Raw genomic sequence first — 19,104 nt, 5'->3', positions numbered from 1 at the left:
TCTCCACGCCATGGTGCACAGGTTTTGTCACCTCCTCTGGCTGAGAGTTCCCGATAGGACGAGGACCAGCCTGTGAGGTGGCTGCCCTCTGCTGGGTTCTCAGGAATTCCCAGGGGAGCCCTGACCACCGGGGGTTGGGTGAGCCCCCTCCTGCCCCGCCCCGGAGGCTGGGCGAAGCTTGCCTTTCCCAGCCTGACTTACCTGGCCCCCGTGTGCGGCGTCTTGATGTCCAGTAGCTTTCGGTTCCTGCCCGGGCTCTGGTCGGTCGTGCCTGGGTGAGCGGGCACTGGTGAGCGAGGCCGTAACGCCTGCCTTTCCCCCAGGTTCTCATCGACTGGATCAACGACGTCTTGGTGGAAGACAGGATCATCGTGAAGCAGCTGGAGGAGGACCTTTACGACGGCCAGGTGCTGCAGAAGCTCTTGGGTGAGTCCACAGGAAGGAGGGCAAACCCCCCGCCCCATCCCCCCCCCCCCGAAAGGGCCACAGTGCAGGGCAGCCCTGGGGCTGGGCCGCACAAATCTCTACATGATGAGAATGGTCATATGTCCTGACAGTGACTGGCAGCCATAGCTCTGAGCCCACAGCTCCCAGGTGGTGCCCCGGGTCCTGGGCTTCAGGCTTTTCAGGTCACCTGTCCTTTCATCGTTTCTCCGGTGGTCATTCTACTAGAATTCCCAGACACAGGGCTGCAGCAGGTCATGCACAGCTTCCAGAACCATCTGCAGCTTCTGTGCTGTTGGGTACATACACCCGAGGGCAGCATGTTGACAGGGGGCCTAATGGGAGCCCCTTCCTGTGGGTAAGCGCCCCCTGCCAGCCGGAGACCCGTCTCACGTCCACTGTGAGCACCTTCCAGCCTGGGCCGCTCCTCCAGGATGGGAGGTGCTGGTGCAGGAGGGTCCCCAGTGCATATTTGTGGGTGGGCTGTGATGGGTGTGGGGTGGGGAGCAGAGGGAGGAGTGTGGGCGGCCTGCAGACAGCTCCTTTCATGTCTGTGGACTGGGGGCGTCAGGCTGCTCCAGAACTAATGTTTGTGGTGCTCTCAGCGTGGTGCTGGCGCGCGGTCTGGTCAGTAAGTGGCGGCTGAAAAAAAAAAAGACAAGAAAATGAAAAGAAAGAGCAGGGGTGTTAGTCCCCGAGTCCCTCTGTGACGGGCACACGGTCACTCGGCACTTACCGAGTCACCGAGGAGCGCCCTGTTGCCGCCAAGGTCGTGGGCTCCTTTGGCAGGAAACGGAAGAGTATTTATTTATCTGCGTCCTCTGTGCCTGGGCTCCATCCAAAGACTCTGGAAGGGACGAACTGTGTGCTGAACAACCTCTTGTCCCCAAGAGACTGAAGTATTTTCAGGGTCCCAAATGCTCTGTGAGGATGGCTGCGAGGAGTCAGTGTCCCCTTGTGTGTGGGATCACACACTTCCTAAAGGAGAGACCCCCCGGGGAGACCCCGCTCCCCCAGTTTCGGTGGGGCCGGCAGACTGGAGTGGGGCCATGTTTCTTCCATAGTTAAACAGAGGTGTCTGCTGTGGGTTAGGGGGGAGGTGAGCCGAGTGCAGACTGCTTCAGGGACGTGTTGGGGGCACAGAGTCAGAGACCTGAGGTTTGGGGGGCTCTGTTCAGAAGAGATACTGAGGGAAAGCAGACAGGAAGGGGGGGCATGGGAGAGGAGCGCTGCTCGGGGAGGGGTGACCCTGGATCTGCAGCTTCATAGATTGTGTTCCTGCTTCCTGGGCTCAGCATCTGTGTCCCTGCTTGGAGTTGGGTCCCTCCCGGCAGGAGGACACTCCTCCCGGAAGGGTTTGCACACTCAGCATATGGCTCTTACGGACCAGCTGATCTTGGCGGGAAACCTCCTGGGATTATGGGGCGGGAACCGTGTCACAGAACTCACTCCGAAGGGCATGACGATTGGTGGCTCACAAACTGTTTTGTCCTTAGTCGATCCCTTTTTGGAGGGGAAAAAAGATTCTGTTTGTTTTGGTCATTTCTTCATTTGTCGAATGAAGATTCATCGGCCTGCTGTGTGGATCCAGGCTCTGGAGACGCAGGGGTAACAAGAGAAAGGAGGTCCCCTCAGCCACCCCACACAGATTCTGGCAGAGGGAAGAAAGAGAAGTATAGGGGGGTGGTTCAACCTCAAACGCAAATAGATGCTGGAAGAGACTGACAAGGTCCAGGGTGAAAATCAGAGGGTTGTTGGGTAGCGAGCGGCTGGGGTGGTGACGGGCTGGGCTGGGGAGGGGTCGGGGCAGCTCACCTGGGGAGGTGACCTCCGCGCAGACATCTGAACATTCTCGACTCTGAAATGAGGAAAAGTCTGTAGTGTTTAAAGAGCAGTGAACAGAGGCTGCAGGAGGTGGGGGTGGGGAGAGAGAGAGAGAGAGAGAGAAAGAGAGAGAGAGAGAGAGAGAGAGAGAGAGAGAGAGAAAGGAGATGAGATGAGGTTGGGAAGATGGATGGGGCCAGATCACGTCCAGCCCTGGTCGACAAAGGCTTTTATTCCAAGTGACAGGAAGCCACTAGAGGTTTTGAGCAGGGCTGTGACATGATCTGAGTTAGAGTTTTAAAGGTCACTGGGGCTCCTGGTGCAGCGTGGAGGGGGAGGAGGGTCAGAAACCTGGAGATCAGTCAGGATGCTGTCACAGCGGCCCAGGCATCAGATGGTGCCTCAGGCTGAGAAGTGTGCACTTGGTGAGACCTTTGGGAGGTTGAAGCTGCCAGGGCATGAAAGCTGACTGCCAGGTCTGTGTCCTGGGCACCTGGTGAATGAGGAAGCCCTTGAAGGTAGCATGGGGGCTGGACAATGAGGGGTTGAAATGCTTGTCCTACCCGAGTCAGCTTCGGAGCGAGGCTGGAGCTCGGCACAGCAGAGATGATGTGTAATGCTGTGGGACCAGATGGCCTCACCAGGAGAGGGTGTCCCAAATTCATTACTTGACTAAACGCAGGATGGCCAAGAATTAACATCTCTATTTGGCTGAGCCAGGAACCCACATCTTAGAATGAGCTTCCGTGGCACAGGAATACATCTGAAATGTGATCAAGATTGTTTAGTAACTATCACAACTTTATTATTAAAAATGTTGGGCAAAGTTTTGATGTTTTAGTCTGTAGCGTTGGTCTGGTCATTCTTGGCACTGTTGCTCTCAAGGGCATCAACCCGGACATTTATGATGATGAGACACTTTCAGTGGGGGAGGAGAGAGGAGACTCAATCTTGGGCCGACCTGACGGTGAAGCTGTGCTGGGTGATCAGCTTTCCTCCCTCTCCTGGTAAAGGCTTAGCTGCTCTTCAACTCTTGGTCTTGAAGAATTTGCTGTTGCTGATAGTGTTCTTTTACTGAAACAGTCCCTTGACCTGGCGCTTCGCTCACGGCCTAAAGGAGATATTTTCTAATATATTCAGAAGCAAACTGAAGCGTGTTGCACTCGCATTTTTCTCTTTCCAATTCTTTTGCATACGTCTGTGGCTTCCCCCAATCAGTTGAAAAATTGTGTCTCCAAGCCTGAGATCGAGCAGCGTGGCCAGGGACTCTGTAACTGGTTCTCAGGCAATGAATTTGCACCTGCATCTCACTCTTGGTTGCCTGTAAATGAACCCAGTGCCCTTCCTGGAGCAGAATGATGGGGCATCGTTAGAGCAGGTGGCACATAAGAAGTCCTTGCCGCTCAAGTCTCATCCTTTCGGTTCCCTCTTCAGTTGCCCCCAGCAAATGCAGCACTTGCCCTGAAGCTGCTGTCGTTGCCAGAGTCCTGCTTCATCAGTTTTGTTATCTGTAAAGTAGAACATGAGGCAGCCTATCTATTGTGGGGTAGCTGCAGTGCCATCCTGTTTGAGTGTCTTGCGTAAGAACTTGATAAAGCAATTCCAAAATGTTTTGTATGTCAAGTGGTTTGACATACCACTTTGACTGAAGGAAAGAACAGTGGGAGAGACTATTCAGATATTAACAGAACATCAGACTGTCTTGCCTGGTCTTATTAACCATGTGACACTGATGAGCTGCACTAGGGGCCTACGTGATCATGTGATCCTCAAGCCCAGGGATGCCAGGAACGACACAACAAAGGCGTTTGACTCTTCAGCTTTCCAGAGGCAGAAGCCAAAGTGAAATAGATTTTGGCCGGGTGCCAAAGCCGAAGCTGACTTCTGTACATCCGTAGAGAGAGAAGAGATCTGAGGACTGGGACCTGGGTGGTCAGCCATCATCAGTGAGGAAGAGGAAGAGCCTGCAAAGGATTGTGAAGGGTCCAGGGTGAGGGAGGAGGATGCTGCATTTGAGAGAGGTAGGGGAGGCAGGAGTGAGGGAGATAAGGAGAATGGACTTGGTCACCTGAGACTGCCAAGTGTGTCACCACCAGGACCCCAGATATGTCCCTTTTCTTGAGAGCAGATTCTGAAGTAGCTGTCGGACCCTCTTCCACGTGGCCGGTGTCTGTGGATGTAAATCTTCCGGTTTGCAGTGTTACTCCCCAGGTAGACCGTTGATGGGATGAGTGAGGGTGCCCATGCCGGCGTACTGAGGGGACTCCCAGGGGGCTGTTGTCCTGCTTCTAACGCATGGGCACGGCCTTGCAAAAGGCGAGCCCTTCCTTACGTAGTAAGTGTTGACAGCCCAACTTTTGGCCATCACCCATTTGCCTGCCATACTTGAGAATCTGCCCCGTTTTCCTCTTCCTCTTTCTCTTTCTGTGCTAGGAAGATAGGGGTCCTGGCCATGTCACAGCCCTGAGCTGCTTCTATACCCCATCAGGCAGGGTAGACACCCAAGACCCAGCCCAGGCAGCAGCCAGGCACCGCTAGCCTCCCAGTCCCTGTTGTGGGCTGAAGGTATCCCCCCAAATTCATACATTGAAGTCTAACCCCCAGGGACTCAGACTGACTGTGTTTGGAGACAAGGTCTTTACAGAGGGAATCAAGTTAAATGAGGTCCTTAGGATGGGCCCTAACCCCGTATGAGTGGTGTCCTTGTAAGAAAAGGAGATTAGGACACAGACGCACACAGAGGGACGGCCAGGTGGGGACACATGGGCAGCTATCTATAAGCCAAGGAGAGAGGCCTCAGAAGAAACTAACTCTGCTGACACCTTGATCTTGGACTTTCAACTTCCAGGACTGTGAGGAAGTAAATTTCCACTGTTTAAGCCGCCCGTCTGCAGTACTTTGTTACGGCAGCCCGAACAGGCTGATACAGTTTCCTCCCTCCTCCTCCACCCAGGTAACTGGGCATGTGCAGTCGGCAGGGCTGGCTGCTGGAAGGGGACAGCAGAGGCATGCTGAGCTCCCCGTGTCTGCCAGTGGCTGAGGCTCTCGGACCACCAGCTCTCTGTGGCTCTCCTTCCATCCCCAAGGGCCCCTGTATACTGGGGGGGACCCGCTCTGTACTTTCAGGGTGTTCCTCAGACAGACAGCTGTGGGTTATTCAGCTGGGACCCATTAGCTGCAGGTGGAGGGAATTCAAAATGTACAAACGGGACCCACTTCCGTCCGCCACAGGATGCGTTTTATTGGGTTGCTTTGCTTTGTGCCGGCACTCACCGCTCCCCAACCTGATGTTTTTAGGTGTGGCCGTCTCCCCACTAGGCCCCTCCCTGGTCTGTGCTGCATCCGGTTCTAGGAAAGTGACTGACACACCGTAGGTGCTCAGTAACTATGTTGTGAGTGAATGAAAGAATGAATGAATGGATGAATGAATGAAGTATGCTGAGCCCAGCAGGATTGCTGTATAGTTGTAGTATCCTCAAGGGAATAGCAAAAGTGCTTGTTGCCCTAATCCAGGGACGGGAGAGAACGTTGAAGTAGCAGACACATCCAGCGAAAATGCCTCAAACAGAGCTTGGCTGGGGCCCACTTGCAAGATATAAAGCCCATTGTGACAAGCCTGTATGAGGAAGTGACTCGACTACCTGTATGATCGGCCGTCACTGCCGGCGCTGACAGCAGCTCTGAACGGAAGGCTTCCAGCGTGGCACTAACTCTGTCCCGCCCAGCACTTTGTCATCACCCGCTCGGTGTTCTGCAGTGTCACTTGTGTTGTTTTGCAGAAGAGATCTGTCAGGAAACACCGAGTCTTGGAGTAAACGACTAGGAGGGAAACCTGGGGATCCTTCCTGGCCTTGCCCCTCAGCAGGTGTGGGGTCAAGCGTCCCCTACTGTCCCGCCCGGAAGGGAAATGAAGGCCCACAGGCCATGGCTGGCTCTTAGTCCTGGTAATTGACTGGAGCAGATGTGGCAGTTCCTGTCCGGCTCCTTCTCGTTGCTTCCTGCTCAGTCTTGGTGATAAAGTCACTACAGGTTTCTGTGAATATCTAATAGTCCTTCTTACCATTGCGTCCAAATGTTAGAGAAACCAGAGTGGGGGCAGCATGGTGACATGAGAGAGGCACAAGGTGACATGTCAGACCCTTTCCATCTTCTTATCACCTGCCGGTCCTCACCTCCCTGTCTGTCCCTGCAGGTCACCTCCTTGCCTCCCCACTGTACCTTGAATCATTTTGTCCATTTCATGCCCACAGTTGTATCCCTGCACCCCTGACCCCCCCTTCATTGTGGAGTCATTGTCTAAGGAATATGAATGACTTGCAAGTTCACAGTTCTGGGCTCCACACCCTGGAAACTCCCCACTGTTGCGGGTGATCTGCTCCACCTTGGGACCGGGCTGGGGAGGGGACCTCATTGCAGCCGGTGGACCAGGCGGCCCTGAGTCCCTCCAGCTTCTCCTGACACTGCCTTTTGCTCTTGTTCTCCTTGCTGTAGAAAAACTGGCGGACTGCAAGCTGAATGTGGCTGAGGTGACACAGTCCGAAATTGGGCAGAAACAGAAGCTGCAGACGGTGCTGGAAGCCGTGCACGACCTACTGCGGCCCCACGGCTGGGCGCTCCCGTGGACCGTGGACTGTGAGTGCTGCTGGGAGAGGGAGCCCGTCCTCTCGGTTGTCCACTTGGTCACTTGTCATCGACTTAGCCTTGCATTTAAACGTTCTATTCACGCTCCTGCTCTGTGAGAGGCAGCTAGGAGAAGGGAAAGCCAGCATCCCCCCTGTTAGGAGTCACACTCTCTCTGTCCCCCCCACCCCGGCCCATGGGCTTCGGAGTAAGGGGAGTCTTTTCTGGTTGGGCGGATCAAGGGAGACTTCCAGAGGGAGGGTTGGAATTCAGGTTATAAGACAGAAGCTCTGTGGGCTTCTTGGAGGGGACCCAACCCCAGCTAGCAAAGGCACAACACCAAGTGAGCCGTCATACTGATGACCCGTCAAAGCAGGCCTTCAGGAAACAGTTCATGCCTCCAGACTATGTCTCAGAGCGTGCTGGCAGTAGGAATACGTGACATCACAGAACTTCCAGCTAAGACATGAAGCGGAAAGGTGAAGAACACAATCAAGAGAAGCTGGAAAGTTCTTTGTCCCAGCCCCTTTCCCCCCGTCCCTCATCCTCAATGCAGGGCCCTCTGGGCTGTGGCTCAGACGCTCCCCCTGCTGGGCGAGGGGCTCCTGTGGCTGCTGTGAGATGTGCCCTGGTTTCTAGGCATAGAGACCTTGGGCAGCCCCAAGCCTACAGCACAGGCTGCGGGGCTGTGTGAGGAAGCAGTGCTTTGGAAACTGTGCAGCCCTGCACAGAGCGCTCATGACTGACACACTTGGTCTGCATACGGGGAGGAGCTGGCGGCTGGCGATGGCAGGCAGCCAGGCGGGCCGTCATGCCTCCTCCCATCCCGGAGCCGTTGCCCTTGATCGCCTGCCTGCCCTGTGAAGATGGAGGGTTGCATAGAGGGAGCCCTTTCTAAGTGCCAGGGATACTAACGCACATTACTGTGATGGCTGAGTGGCCAGGATGACCTGTTCTGCGTAATTTTTTACCCCTTCTCTTGTGCTAATTTTACTCTCCTGCCGTTGCTTCTCATCACCCTGCTATTTACTCCTTTTAAAAGCATCAGGCTTTTCAAAGTGGTCGCATAAGTCACCTGAGGCCCACAGGAAAGAAAAACAATAGAAACCGGAGCTAAACGCACACAGGATGCTCATGAGCTCTCGTCATTTTTCCGTGGCCTGTGGTTGTTCCCCCCCCCCGTGGTTTCCCTTGGAGGTCTCATTTAGACGCAGCGTCTTTATTGCCTTCTGGACACGGGCTCAGGGTTCCTCTATGACCAGATCTAAAGCATCTCCCTTCTTCTGTCCCCCGACCAGCAATCCATGGGAAGAACCTGGTGGCCATCCTGCACTTGCTCGTGTCCCTGGCCACCCACTTCCGGGCCCCGATCCGCCTCCCCGAGCACGTCTCTGTGCAAATGGTGGTCGTGCGGGTGAGTATTGCTGGGCGGGCGGCTTGCCCGTGACGCTGCTGCAGAGGCACTGGACTGCATCCCCTGTACTTTTCCTGCTTTCTTCTTCTCCCCGCCACCCCAAGAGGCTACCTCCTGTTTTCCCTCTTGACAAAATGTATGTCTGGCTCTGGCTTCCAGATAAGTGATTGGAGCAGGAACAATGGCACTGATTTGAAGAGAGGCGGGTTCCAAGGCATGGCAGCGCTGAGGTTTAAGTTTTCCACATTTTTGCAAAGAACATTTGTTTCTCCCCGAAGCCAAGTCATCAGAATTCAGTCCTCTTGAAGGAGCTTACTGCTCGCTGGAGAGGGTTGAGACCCGCGGTATGAAATTGATACCCCATTAAAGCTGCTTTGTGTTTCCTCCCTCTGCATTGTGCCCACCACTCCCAGGGGTTGTTTCAAGGTCACTTCTCTGGCTTCACTTAGAGAAATGTAACCAGGAGCCAGGGTCCTTCCGACAGAGGTGGCGCAGTCTTTTCTGGCTGTTCCCCTGCATTTAAGGGGACAGACCCTGCCCCGGCTTTGTGTTTGCAGCTTTGTCCAGTACACATGTATTAAGCACCTACTGTGTACCTGGCACTCCACACTGGCTATCGGGGACACTAAGTGAGGAAGACCCACTGGGTCCTGATGGACAGCTGCTTCTGCCAGAGCATTGAGGTGACACTTGGCACCTGGATATCTCACATGTTTGTTACTGGATGTCCAACTCCATGTTCTCCTCTGGTTTGTAAACGTGTCGGAGCCGTGGTCTCTGTGGTCTGCAAGGCCCTGGCTGACCCTGTGTTTCCTGACTCTCCATTATCCTGGGAGCTTGGCCTGGTCCCGACGGGTAGAATGCCCTTCTCTGGCATCAGGCAAAGGTTACCTGCCCTTTGGCCCCATTTGCTTCCTAAGGAGGAATGCTTGTGGTTGGCGGTGCTGACAGGGCCAGGGGTCTATTCCTGCCACCCTCCTCCTGGATGCTTCCTCGAGGCGGCTGGTGGAGAAAGGCTTCCTGAGGACACACGGGAACATGGTTCCCAGACCCACATACGTCAGACCCGGGGCCCCGCAAGCTCCGTGCAGCTCAGTAATTGGGGTATTTCCTTTCAGGCCTGCACTTTGATCCAAAGAAATCTTTTGGGTTTGCGGAAAGTTTTACTGACCCGGGGAAGCGCTTGCTGGCGCGTCCCGCTTCACCAGGGTTATGAGAGGGTTGTTTGAGCCAAAGTGGACGGAGTCGGGGAGAGCAGGTCCTGGGAACTGGCCGTCCTCAGGCCTCAGCCAGACACCCAGACCTCAGAGCTGCCCCCCGCCTCCCCCAGGGCCCCTGGCCTGTCGCTCCACATCCCGTTATCCAGTCTGAGGTGGGAGGTACAAAGAATGTGGCAATTGGTAGAGGAAAGGAATGCGGACAAGGGCCTCATTCACTACCTAGCAGTGTGGCCTGGGGACAGCCCTTGATGTCTCTGAGCTGCAATGATAAAACTGAGGTTACACCTTTAAAATATTCAGCTTCGTGTCTCTAATACCTAATCTGGGCCTGGCATCTAGCAGATGCCTAATGCACGTGTGATGTGTAAGTAGGTGAATGAAAGGTCTGTGGGCCTCCCTCAGTGGGCTCCCCTAAGAATCAGTCAGGGTGAGGCTGTGACAAAGCCAACAGCTGCCCGAAGGTAGTAACTATTCACAAGAACCAGCTGTGAGAGTGCCCTGGAGGCCGAGCTCAGGAAAGCTTGGGAAGCTGGGATCTTGGATCTCGGATTTTGTCCACAGTGGGCTGCTCAGCAGGAAGTGAGTTCCCCGTCCCCCCGGGGGTTTAAGTGGGGGCTTTCGGTGGTGGTTGCTTAGCTGGCCACCGAGCTGCACCCTGAGGTCCTGTGATAGGCAGACCACCCCATCGCCCCCCTGCCCCACCATGTGGCTCCAGGAGAAGTTGCCACACAGCGTGTTAGGGCCCTAGGGCTGCTCTAACAACATATCACAAACTGGGGGGCTTAGAACAACAGGTATTTATTCTCTGGAGGCCAGAGCCTGAATGGAGGAGTGGGCAGGGCCGTGCTCCCTCCGTAGGCTGCAGGGAGGGTCCTTCCTGCTCCTCCAGCTTCTGGGGGCTCCAGGAGTTCCTTGGCGGAGTTCCTTGGCTTGTAGACACATACCCCAGTCTCTGGCTCTGTCGTTAACTGGCCTCTTTCCGTGTCCATGTTTCTGTCTCCATTTTCTCTTCTCTTGGATCTAGGTCCCACCCTAATTCATTACGGCCTCATCTTTTTTTTTTTTTTTTAAATTTTATTGGGGAATATTGGGGAACAGTGTGTTTCTCAGGACCCATCAGCTCCAAGTCGTTGTCCTTCAATCTGGTTGTGGAGGGTGCAGTTCAGCTCCAAGTCCAGTTGCCGTTTTCGATCTTTATTTGCAGGGGGCGCAGCCCACCACCCCGTGCGGGGATTGAACCGGCAACCTTGTTGTTCAGAGCTTGCGCTCTAACCAGCTGAGCCATCTGGCCACCCCCATTATGGCCTCATCTTAACTAATTACGCCTGCAAAGACACTATTTCCCAAAAAAGCCACATTCTGAGATTCTGATGGACATGACTCCTGGGGGGCCCTATTCAAGCCAGCGAGCGTCTGTTACGCTTCCCTGTTGTCATGTTTGTTCCTCGGTGCTCCTCAGCTCCCAGCCACAGGATGTAGGGGGTCCCTTTGGGAGCTGGGGTGTCTCTCCCGAGACCCCCACAGCTGCCAGCTTTCAGAGCAATGTGGAGACCCTTGGGTTGGGCGTGAAGCTGGGGGCAGCTTCCAGCCACCAAAAGGGTTAGCCCCTCTTGTCACCTGCGTCACCACCACCTCCTACCCAGGTGTGGCTTGGATGTTCTACACAATCCCTTGTTCTTTTATTGTCCCTAAGGCAGTCTCTGGGTCCCTGGCCACCTACAGGTGGCCATGGCTACCCTGCCAGCAATGGCCTGCCTCCTGTCCTCTCTGCCTGCCGAGGTGCTGGTGTATTTATTTGTTCATTTTGGGGTTTTCAGAAGCGGGAAGGCCTGCTCCATTCCAGCCATGTCACAGAGGAACTGACCACAACCACAGAGTAAGTGGACCTGCTGCCCCGCCCTCTCGTTTGTATTTAGAGCGGGACAGAATTTATCCACATGTGACTTACGTTTCTGTAAATGGCCCTCCACCTGGGCATTTCGGGGCCCCGACTTTGGGGTCACCTCCGTCACCCTCCGTCATGGCTCTCTCTCTGTTTTGTTTGCAGGACGATGATGGGGCGGTTTGGTAAGTACCCCCAGGTCTGTGGTAACTGGACGCTTTGGGGCTGTCCCAGAAGGCCCCCAGGGTTCACGCAGTGTGGGGGCAGCAGGGCTCCGGGCGGGTTTCACTGCCCCCAGCCGTTCTGGAATCTTGGGTTGCATTGTGGGCTTGTGGTTTGCTTCTCAGAGCTGGGAGAGGCCGGTGGCGAGGAACAGAGTGTGATGGAAGGTTGAGGTGGTGACAACAGAGGACGGGGAAGCATCTGGGATGTGGCACGGGACTGGAGCAGGGGGCAGAATCAAAGGGAGGGTGATGTCGGTTTGAATATGGAGCACAATTAGCCAGCAGAGAGTTTCTTTACAGGATGTGCTTTCGTATATAGTCTTTCCACTGTAAAATCGCAGCTTAACAGACTTCCTCAGAGACACGCAGCCTCGGCTCTGGTCCCAGCTGGGCGACCTTTGGCCTGCTCCTTCACCTCTCTGTTCCTCATCTGTGAAATGGGTCAGTCAAAGATTGTTGAGCAGGTTACGGGAGATAGTACATGTGCTCTTCTTGGCCTGGGACCTGGCACCCTTTGTGAGGGAGTGGGTAGGACTGTTGGTTTTCAGCGACTGTCCCCTAGAGCTGTCCGCAGCCCCGTTAAATCCCCATAGCCCTATCTTCTTCTCAGCGAGGGATGGCAGATAAAGGCACACCTGGGGCAGAGTTTAAACCCTCAAGGACGGGAACCCCTGGCTCTCAGCCAGAGGCAGCCTGCGCCAGGCTCACTGCTTTGGGGAACATTCCAAAGCAGAAAGCCTCGACCCCCACTACCATGGCAGGGGAGGGGCGCACAGCTTTTAGAAGGGAAAATGGAAAGCAAACAAATTTCTATGTGTGCCTCGGGACCCTGCCACCCTGGAGTCATCCACGCTGGGCCCTGGAACCTGAGGTAGGTAGCACGTGTGACTCTTACGTTCTCAAAGGTCTTGAACAGGAGAAAATGCAGCAATTATGGCCTTAAGCCGGCCGGGTAAATTCAGTCTTCACTATGTTTTTAAAGTAGCAATTCAGTTCCTTTTAATGTCTTTATTATTTAAAAAAGGGTGGGGGCAGGGGAAAGAAACTGTCCTGTGTCTAGTGGCTGAGGACACAGAACAGCAGTGAGGAGTGCAGCTCCCCCAGCCAGCGTGGGCCTCCCGAGTGGACAGGTGTCGTGGGCAGCCAGCCTTGCCCTGTGTCTGGGTGGAGGCCTGCCTGGGGGCACCGTGTACCTTCCTGCACGGAGGGGCTCAGACCCCGGTGGATTGTGGAGGCACAGAGGTGAGGAGTGGGGCCCTCGGAGCATTTTAAACTGTTGTCTGGTTTTCTGTGTGTTGTCATTTTCGTGTTTGGGACAGGCCTGGTTTGAGGTTTGGGGAACTTGGGAGATTCAGTCCCATTGGGGCTGCTGTGACAGAGGAAATAGATGCTTGGGGAGAGCCCCCACAGTGCTGTGAGAGGGCACTCCTGGGGCTGGTGCACAGCGTGGGGGCTCCTGCAGGAGAGCCAGGTGTCATAGTATGACAAATGGACCCAGCCGCCTTGCTGGGGAACACAGGAGATGGTTGAGTGTGAGGGTGGCGGCAATGGAACCACAAAGCCGGTAAAGTTGTCCTCATTCCTGTACAGGCTCTTGCATGCGTGTGAGATGCAAACAGGCTATTAGTGGGTGGCAGGCAATTAGTTCCACCTCCTGGTGGGTTTGCTGACGCAAGCTGCAGTCTCCTGGTTACCCAGACTGGCAGCCTCGGACGCAGCAGGGCTCCAGTGGGGATCCTCAGTCCCCTGTAGCCCCACACTCTTCAAAGGTCAGATGTCCCTCCAGGTACTTGTCTCCTGCTAGCCCCTCCGGTTGGTTCCTGTGCATCATGGTTGGGGCCAGGCTTCCCAAAGCACCCCTTAGCCCCTCACTCTCCTCATCACCCCTCCCCTGGGTCTAAGCCACAGCGACGCCCCTCGCAGTGGCCCTCTGAGACCACCCCTCTGGAAGCCCCTTGCCTCCTCTCTGTCACCCCACCCCCCACATGTCCGGCCTGCCCGTGGCTCTTCCAGCGTTTATACTGCATTACTGTGTGCCCTAAATGCTCTCCCTCTAGATCCCTCCATGGCTCACTCACTCAGCATCTCCAGCTCTTACTCAGATGTCACTTATCAGGGGACCCTCCCTGAGCACCCTGCCCTGAATTGCCCCCTAGGGCTCTTCCTGCCCCCTTCCTGACTTACTATTTCTTCTCTTGTCACTCTGCTCACCGGGAGTACGTTGCTGGGCTTCCTACGTCACTGTTTACTCAGTCAAGCCTTGTGACGTGCCTGGCAGACACGATCGGGGACCCTGCCCCTTCCCTTTTTCCCTTCTCACACTGCACCTTGAGCTGTAAGCGTCCTGTGGGCTGGAGCAGTGTCTTCCTCAGCGTGTATCGCCCACAGCAACCAACGCTCCAGAACCTTCCAGAACACCAGGCAGAGCCTCCTGGGCTAATGTCCACCTGCTGGGCTCTGCAAGGAGCCATGTTCTCGGCCTCAGTTTCTCACATGACCACTCTGGACTACAGACAGAGGGGTCCACTCTGCCTTCCCTCTCCCTCCCCACTGCCTCTCCTTGCCCCCCACCTCCTGATACCACCACTGTTCTGGTGGGGTGGGAGGCCCTTCTCTCCCTAGGGGAGTTGGGGAGCTGCAGCCCGATCTCCATGGCAACGGGTTTGCTGGCTGCCTTTCTCCGTAGGCGGCCTCTCCCCCTCCCTGGGCTTCCTCCCAGAGCCCCTTCCTGGGTAAGTGGGGGAGAAGGAAGGAGCTTTCTTCCCCTTCCGCTCTGTGTCTCCTTTTAACCCCCGTCCCTGCCCCTCACGTCTTCCCTCTTCTGCCAGCAGAGTTTGTTGTCACACTGCAGCCAATCTGATCGCCACTCCTGGCGACTGCCTTCCCCTGTGGGACCCCGCCCCCCTTAGCCTCACCGTCCATCCAGAACCCACTTTGGGTTTCTAGTGCCTCTCTCTGGACTTTCTGTTCCCTCTGCCTGGAATCCCCTTCCGACTCTTCTTGCCCCAGCTCACACGTCAAGGCTCCCATGTGAAGCCTTCCTCGGGCCCCTGTGTCCTCGGGCCCGAACCCAGCTGCCTCGAGGGACCAGGCCAATAACATGAAAGAGGGAAGTGGCAAGAATATCCACTTTCAGCAGCTGCCCCTCGGTCCCCATTGGGTGGCAGTAGGGAGTGGTGGGTCCACACCCCACTTCCAGGGGTGGCTTATTGATGCCAGGTGCCAACGTAGGCTCACTGTTGCCCCAGCTTCTGGTTTTCCAGGAGAAGCCAGAAATTCAGAACTTATGGATAAATCTTCCAATTTAAAATATATTGACTCAAACAAACAAAAACAGGTTTATTTGGACCAAACTAGACAACCCTGAAGATTGATCTTGACAGACACTGGCCCACTCTGGTTGGTTTGGCCCCTTCCTGTGCCTTTCTGGCTGTTTTGGGTCCCTTTGTGCCACCTCGGTTTACCCATCTGACTCCCCAGGTGGGGCCTCTCCTTATTTATTTCTGTGTCTGTCCCCAGAGGAGGGAGGTGGGGGTGCAGGACAAGAGGGGGCTCTGATGAAACGAGTGTCGGCCTGGCAGTGCACTGCTTGTCCCTCTCTTCTCACCCTTTGACTTACCCCAGCGGTGAGGGAGGGGCTATTTTCATTCCCACTTTATGGAGGAAGAAACAGGTTTAGGGAGAGAAGCCGTCGGCCTAAAGTCAGGGGACTTTGAAGTCAGGCAACCAGGATTTGAATCCTGATCTGTTTTCATTGCCAAGGCCAGGCACGCAGCGCACAGAAAAGGCCTGCCCGGCCGTGGGGGACATTGCTGCGATGTCTCCCTCGTGCCCTGACTCTGGACGCCCAGCAGTGGCCCAGCTAAATATACTCGGCTGACGTCAAGGCCTGCTCTGCTCCTGGGTTTTTCTCAAGCTGCATTTAAAATTTGTATCTTGCTTTGTAAAGATTAGTTTTTCCCCCCCTTAGTCGACTGTCTTATCGAGTACAATCTGACTTAGATAATTATAAAAATAGTTTACAACTGCGGCAGTGGAAAGGCTTGTGCAGGGCTGGGTCTTTGGGTTGTCCACCCCCCAAACACACACACATACCCCATCCCCATATTCGTGTGTGTACAGAACACACACACACACACACACACACACACACACACACTTTTTTCTCCCTTCTTCTTTGCCTTTCACCTTCCTTCCCTCTCCCGAAAGCCAAAGAGGAGGCTACCTGGGCTGGACTGGCTGGGTTGGGGGTGTGAACTGCCCCGTGCCCTGGCACTAACCCCCACAGCCGTGCAGCCAGGCTGGACCCCAGCCCTCCTGCCTGTACAGGTCTCTGTCCTGCCTCCCTGTGGCCCCCTGGGAGCATCAGGCGAGAACCAGGCCCCTGGCCCCCAGCCAGCCCTGCTCCTTTTTTATCTACTCAGCTCCAGTGGCCTCATGTTGGAAAAGAAAGGGCTTGATTCTGTGTTAATTTGGAGGGCAGGTTGGACCCGTGAGTGGTAGTTGGAGTAGGTTAGGGCTCACCTGGGAAAAGGAAGATGGGTGGGACCTGGTGGAATGGGCCGGCTCAGGCCCTACAGATATTCCCGCCAATGGGGACACCCCTGGAAGCGTTTCTGTAGACAGAGCAGGGTCTCCTCTGGTTCATTCATTTGTTCTGAGCACCAGCTATGGGCCCTTCACTGTTCTGAGAGCAGGGAACAAGTGAGACAGCGGTGCCAGCCCTCCAGGTGCTGACAGGCCCGCAGGTGATACAGAGCAGAGCAGACAAATAAGAATAAAATGTGCTCTCAAAGAGTCATGAAATGCTATGACAAAAAATGCACCAGGGGAATAGGACAGATAGTGGCAGCAGAGTGCTCTTTTCCATGGTCGTGGAAAAAAGGAGATAATATCTGAAAGCAACCTGCAGGAAGTGAGGCAGGTGGACAGCAGGTGCAAAGGGCCTGTGGTAAGTGAGTGACGGAGGAGCAGTCGGGAAGCCGGTCCGTGGAATGAAGTCAGGGAGGGTGAGTATGCTGGGGGATGACGCTGAATGTGTTGGGTCCCATGCGCCCAAGGGAGAGAGAATGAATTTTATTTTAAGAGTGATGAGAAGCTGTCAGAGAGTTTTAGTTAGGACAGGGTTGGGGAGGAGGCGAGAAATGGTCCAGTTTACACTTTATAAAGCTTGCTTTGCCTGCTGGGGAGAATGGATCGGAGGAGCTAGAGTGGAGAAGGGAGACCAGTTACTCCAGAGGCTGTAGCTTGGCCCAGGAGAGAGGCGATGGACGGCGCTTGTGTGGGGGTGGCAGCCATGACGTACCCGAGAGGTGGTCCAACTTACTGACAAGATTTATTGCTAGATGAGGATTGTGGGAAAAGGAAGAAGCAAGGACGCTTCTAGTCGTAGGCTGTGATGCGGGTGGATGTCCAAGTGCTACCCCTGTGTTTCATGTGAAAAGATAGACACTGAACTAGAAGGAACCTTACAAGCATCTTTTCCTTGATTTAGCTCCTTGCCAGCACGCACCCTTTGGTTCTGGCAACAACTGAAAGGATTCTAGGCAGGCGTGAACATCCTGGGGATCAGAAGCTGCCTCTTCCTTGGGACAGGCGGGGATGGGAGCAGCACGTGTGTGTCCATAAACGCTGTCCCTGTGTCTTCCTCCCCATGTCACACAGAGCGGGACGCCTTCGACACCCTCTTCGACCATGCCCCGGACAAGCTCAGCTTGGTGAAGAAGGTAAGCCTTGATGGGTTGTGGTTTCCTCCTCTCCAGGCTTTTTTACAGCACAGACTCCATGCTGGGAAGAAGGTGGGAAAATGTTTGAAGTCTCTGAAATGTTTGCCACATGGATTGAAGTGTAATTATAGTCAAAATTGTAACTACAGTGCATAAAATTAGCACCTTGTAACTCAACATCTCTGCTCCCTGGGTGTCTTCCTGCCCACCAGCCCAGCCAGAGCCTGTGTGGCAGTTCATTCCAACCTGAGGCTTTTTTTTTTTTCAGCGTGGAAGTGTTTTTAAGCGAGTCCACCTGCTGGCTTTCGCTGGCTTCATTACCATGAAGCTGCATTCACAACCTGCCCGGTAAACAGGCAGCCTTTCCTGGCACAGCCTCTGTGTGTGTGGATTTGGCCTGTTTCCCCTTAGACAGGTGCACAAAGGACGGACCCCTCATTATCCACCCAGCCAGCCCACTGGTCAAATATGGAAACACCCATGTGAACCCGAGGCTTTGAAGTCTGGCGGCTGGGCTATAATGAGCTTCCGGGGGCATCTGCCAGGAAGGCTTGTTCTCCCCCAGAAATAATCGAGACTCACCTCACTGCACATCAAGCTACCTGAGTACCTACAGACGTCTCCCTGGGGAAGGCAGTGGCAGGACAGATGTGCTTCTGCCTTCCTGTGAAATCTGCCTGCAACCCAGGAGAGAGTTCTTTGTCTAGGACAATTTCCCCAAACAAGTTTCTTTTTTTTTAAAGATTTTATTGGGGAAGGGGAACAGGACTTTATTGGGGAACAGTGTGTACTTCCAGGACTTTTTCCCAAGTCAAGTTGTTGTCCTTTCAGTCTAGTTGTGGAGGGCGCAGCTCAGCTCCAGGTCCAGTTGCCATTGCTAGTTGCAGGGGGCGCTGCCCACCATCCCTTGCGGGACTTTGAACCGGCAACCTTGTGGTTGAGAGCCCACTGGCCCATGTGGGAATCGAACCGGCAGCCTTCGGAGTTAGGAGCATGGAGCTCCAACCACCTGAGCCACCGGGCCGGCCCCAAAACAAGTTTCTTAATGCAGGACTTCTCAGAGCCTTTAACGTGCTGACATGTGTGGAATTTATTTTGAGATAGAACACATTACATTCCTATGGAGGCCACTTGTGGACAATGCCAGTCCAGGCCGGGACGACGAGATTCAGTCCTTGGAAGCACTTTGCAAAGGCCTGTGAAATCCTCCCAGTGGTCCTGCTGGGCAGAACCTTCTTAGCAGGCTTGGGTCACACCTTGAGGCTGCAGAGCAGTGCCCTCCCCCATGCCGGCCACATCTGGCCCCAGGACCCTGACACAGCTGGTTCCATGGGTGATTTAAATCTGGCTTCCCCACTTACCAGCTGTGCGATCTGAGGCCGACTACACTCCCCTGACTTAGTTTCCCCACCTCACAGGGGCGCCATGAGAGTAAAATATGACCGCGTATAGCAGTACATGGTCACTAGATAGTGTTGAATGTGACATAGTGTAAGGTTAGCTTTCCTTTTTCAGTGGATACGATGCTAATTCATTCTTTGAAAAGACATAGTTTGGGCACTGGGACCCCAGCAATGAACAAGACAAAATCCTTTTATTTATTTGCCTGACAGTTTCCTGCTTCCAGCCTGGCCCTTCCCCACCCCCACACTGAGAGTTGCTGTGTTAGGGGCTCCCCATACCCACACAAATAGCAGGGGGACCCTGCCACCTCTCCAGGTCTCTCTGGGGTCACCCCCCTCCTACGCTC

At 54.7% G+C, this 19,104-nt stretch overlaps 1 protein-coding gene across 2 annotated transcripts in view; it reads left to right on the top strand.

Moving 5' to 3' along the window:
- Positions 1-19,104, top strand: part of PARVB (parvin beta) — a 91,822-nt gene that overhangs the window by 58,769 nt on the left and 13,949 nt on the right. For both annotated transcript variants that reach the window (XM_033117092.1, XM_033117093.1), the window contains exons 4-9: positions 324-426; positions 6,760-6,900; positions 8,187-8,302; positions 11,340-11,398; positions 11,570-11,589; positions 17,293-17,354. In XM_033117092.1, the coding sequence (XP_032972983.1) occupies positions 324-426; positions 6,760-6,900; positions 8,187-8,302; positions 11,340-11,398; positions 11,570-11,589; positions 17,293-17,354 (501 nt within the window). The remainder of the gene's footprint in view (positions 1-323; positions 427-6,759; positions 6,901-8,186; positions 8,303-11,339; positions 11,399-11,569; positions 11,590-17,292; positions 17,355-19,104) is intronic.

The sequence above is a fragment of the Rhinolophus ferrumequinum genome, chromosome 10, assembly GCF_004115265.2.
Source record: "Rhinolophus ferrumequinum isolate MPI-CBG mRhiFer1 chromosome 10, mRhiFer1_v1.p, whole genome shotgun sequence".
In the NCBI taxonomy this organism is placed as follows: Eukaryota; Metazoa; Chordata; class Mammalia; order Chiroptera; family Rhinolophidae; genus Rhinolophus; species Rhinolophus ferrumequinum.
Note: the sequence above shows the minus strand (reverse complement) of the source record. Positions and strands in the feature narration are given on the sequence as shown.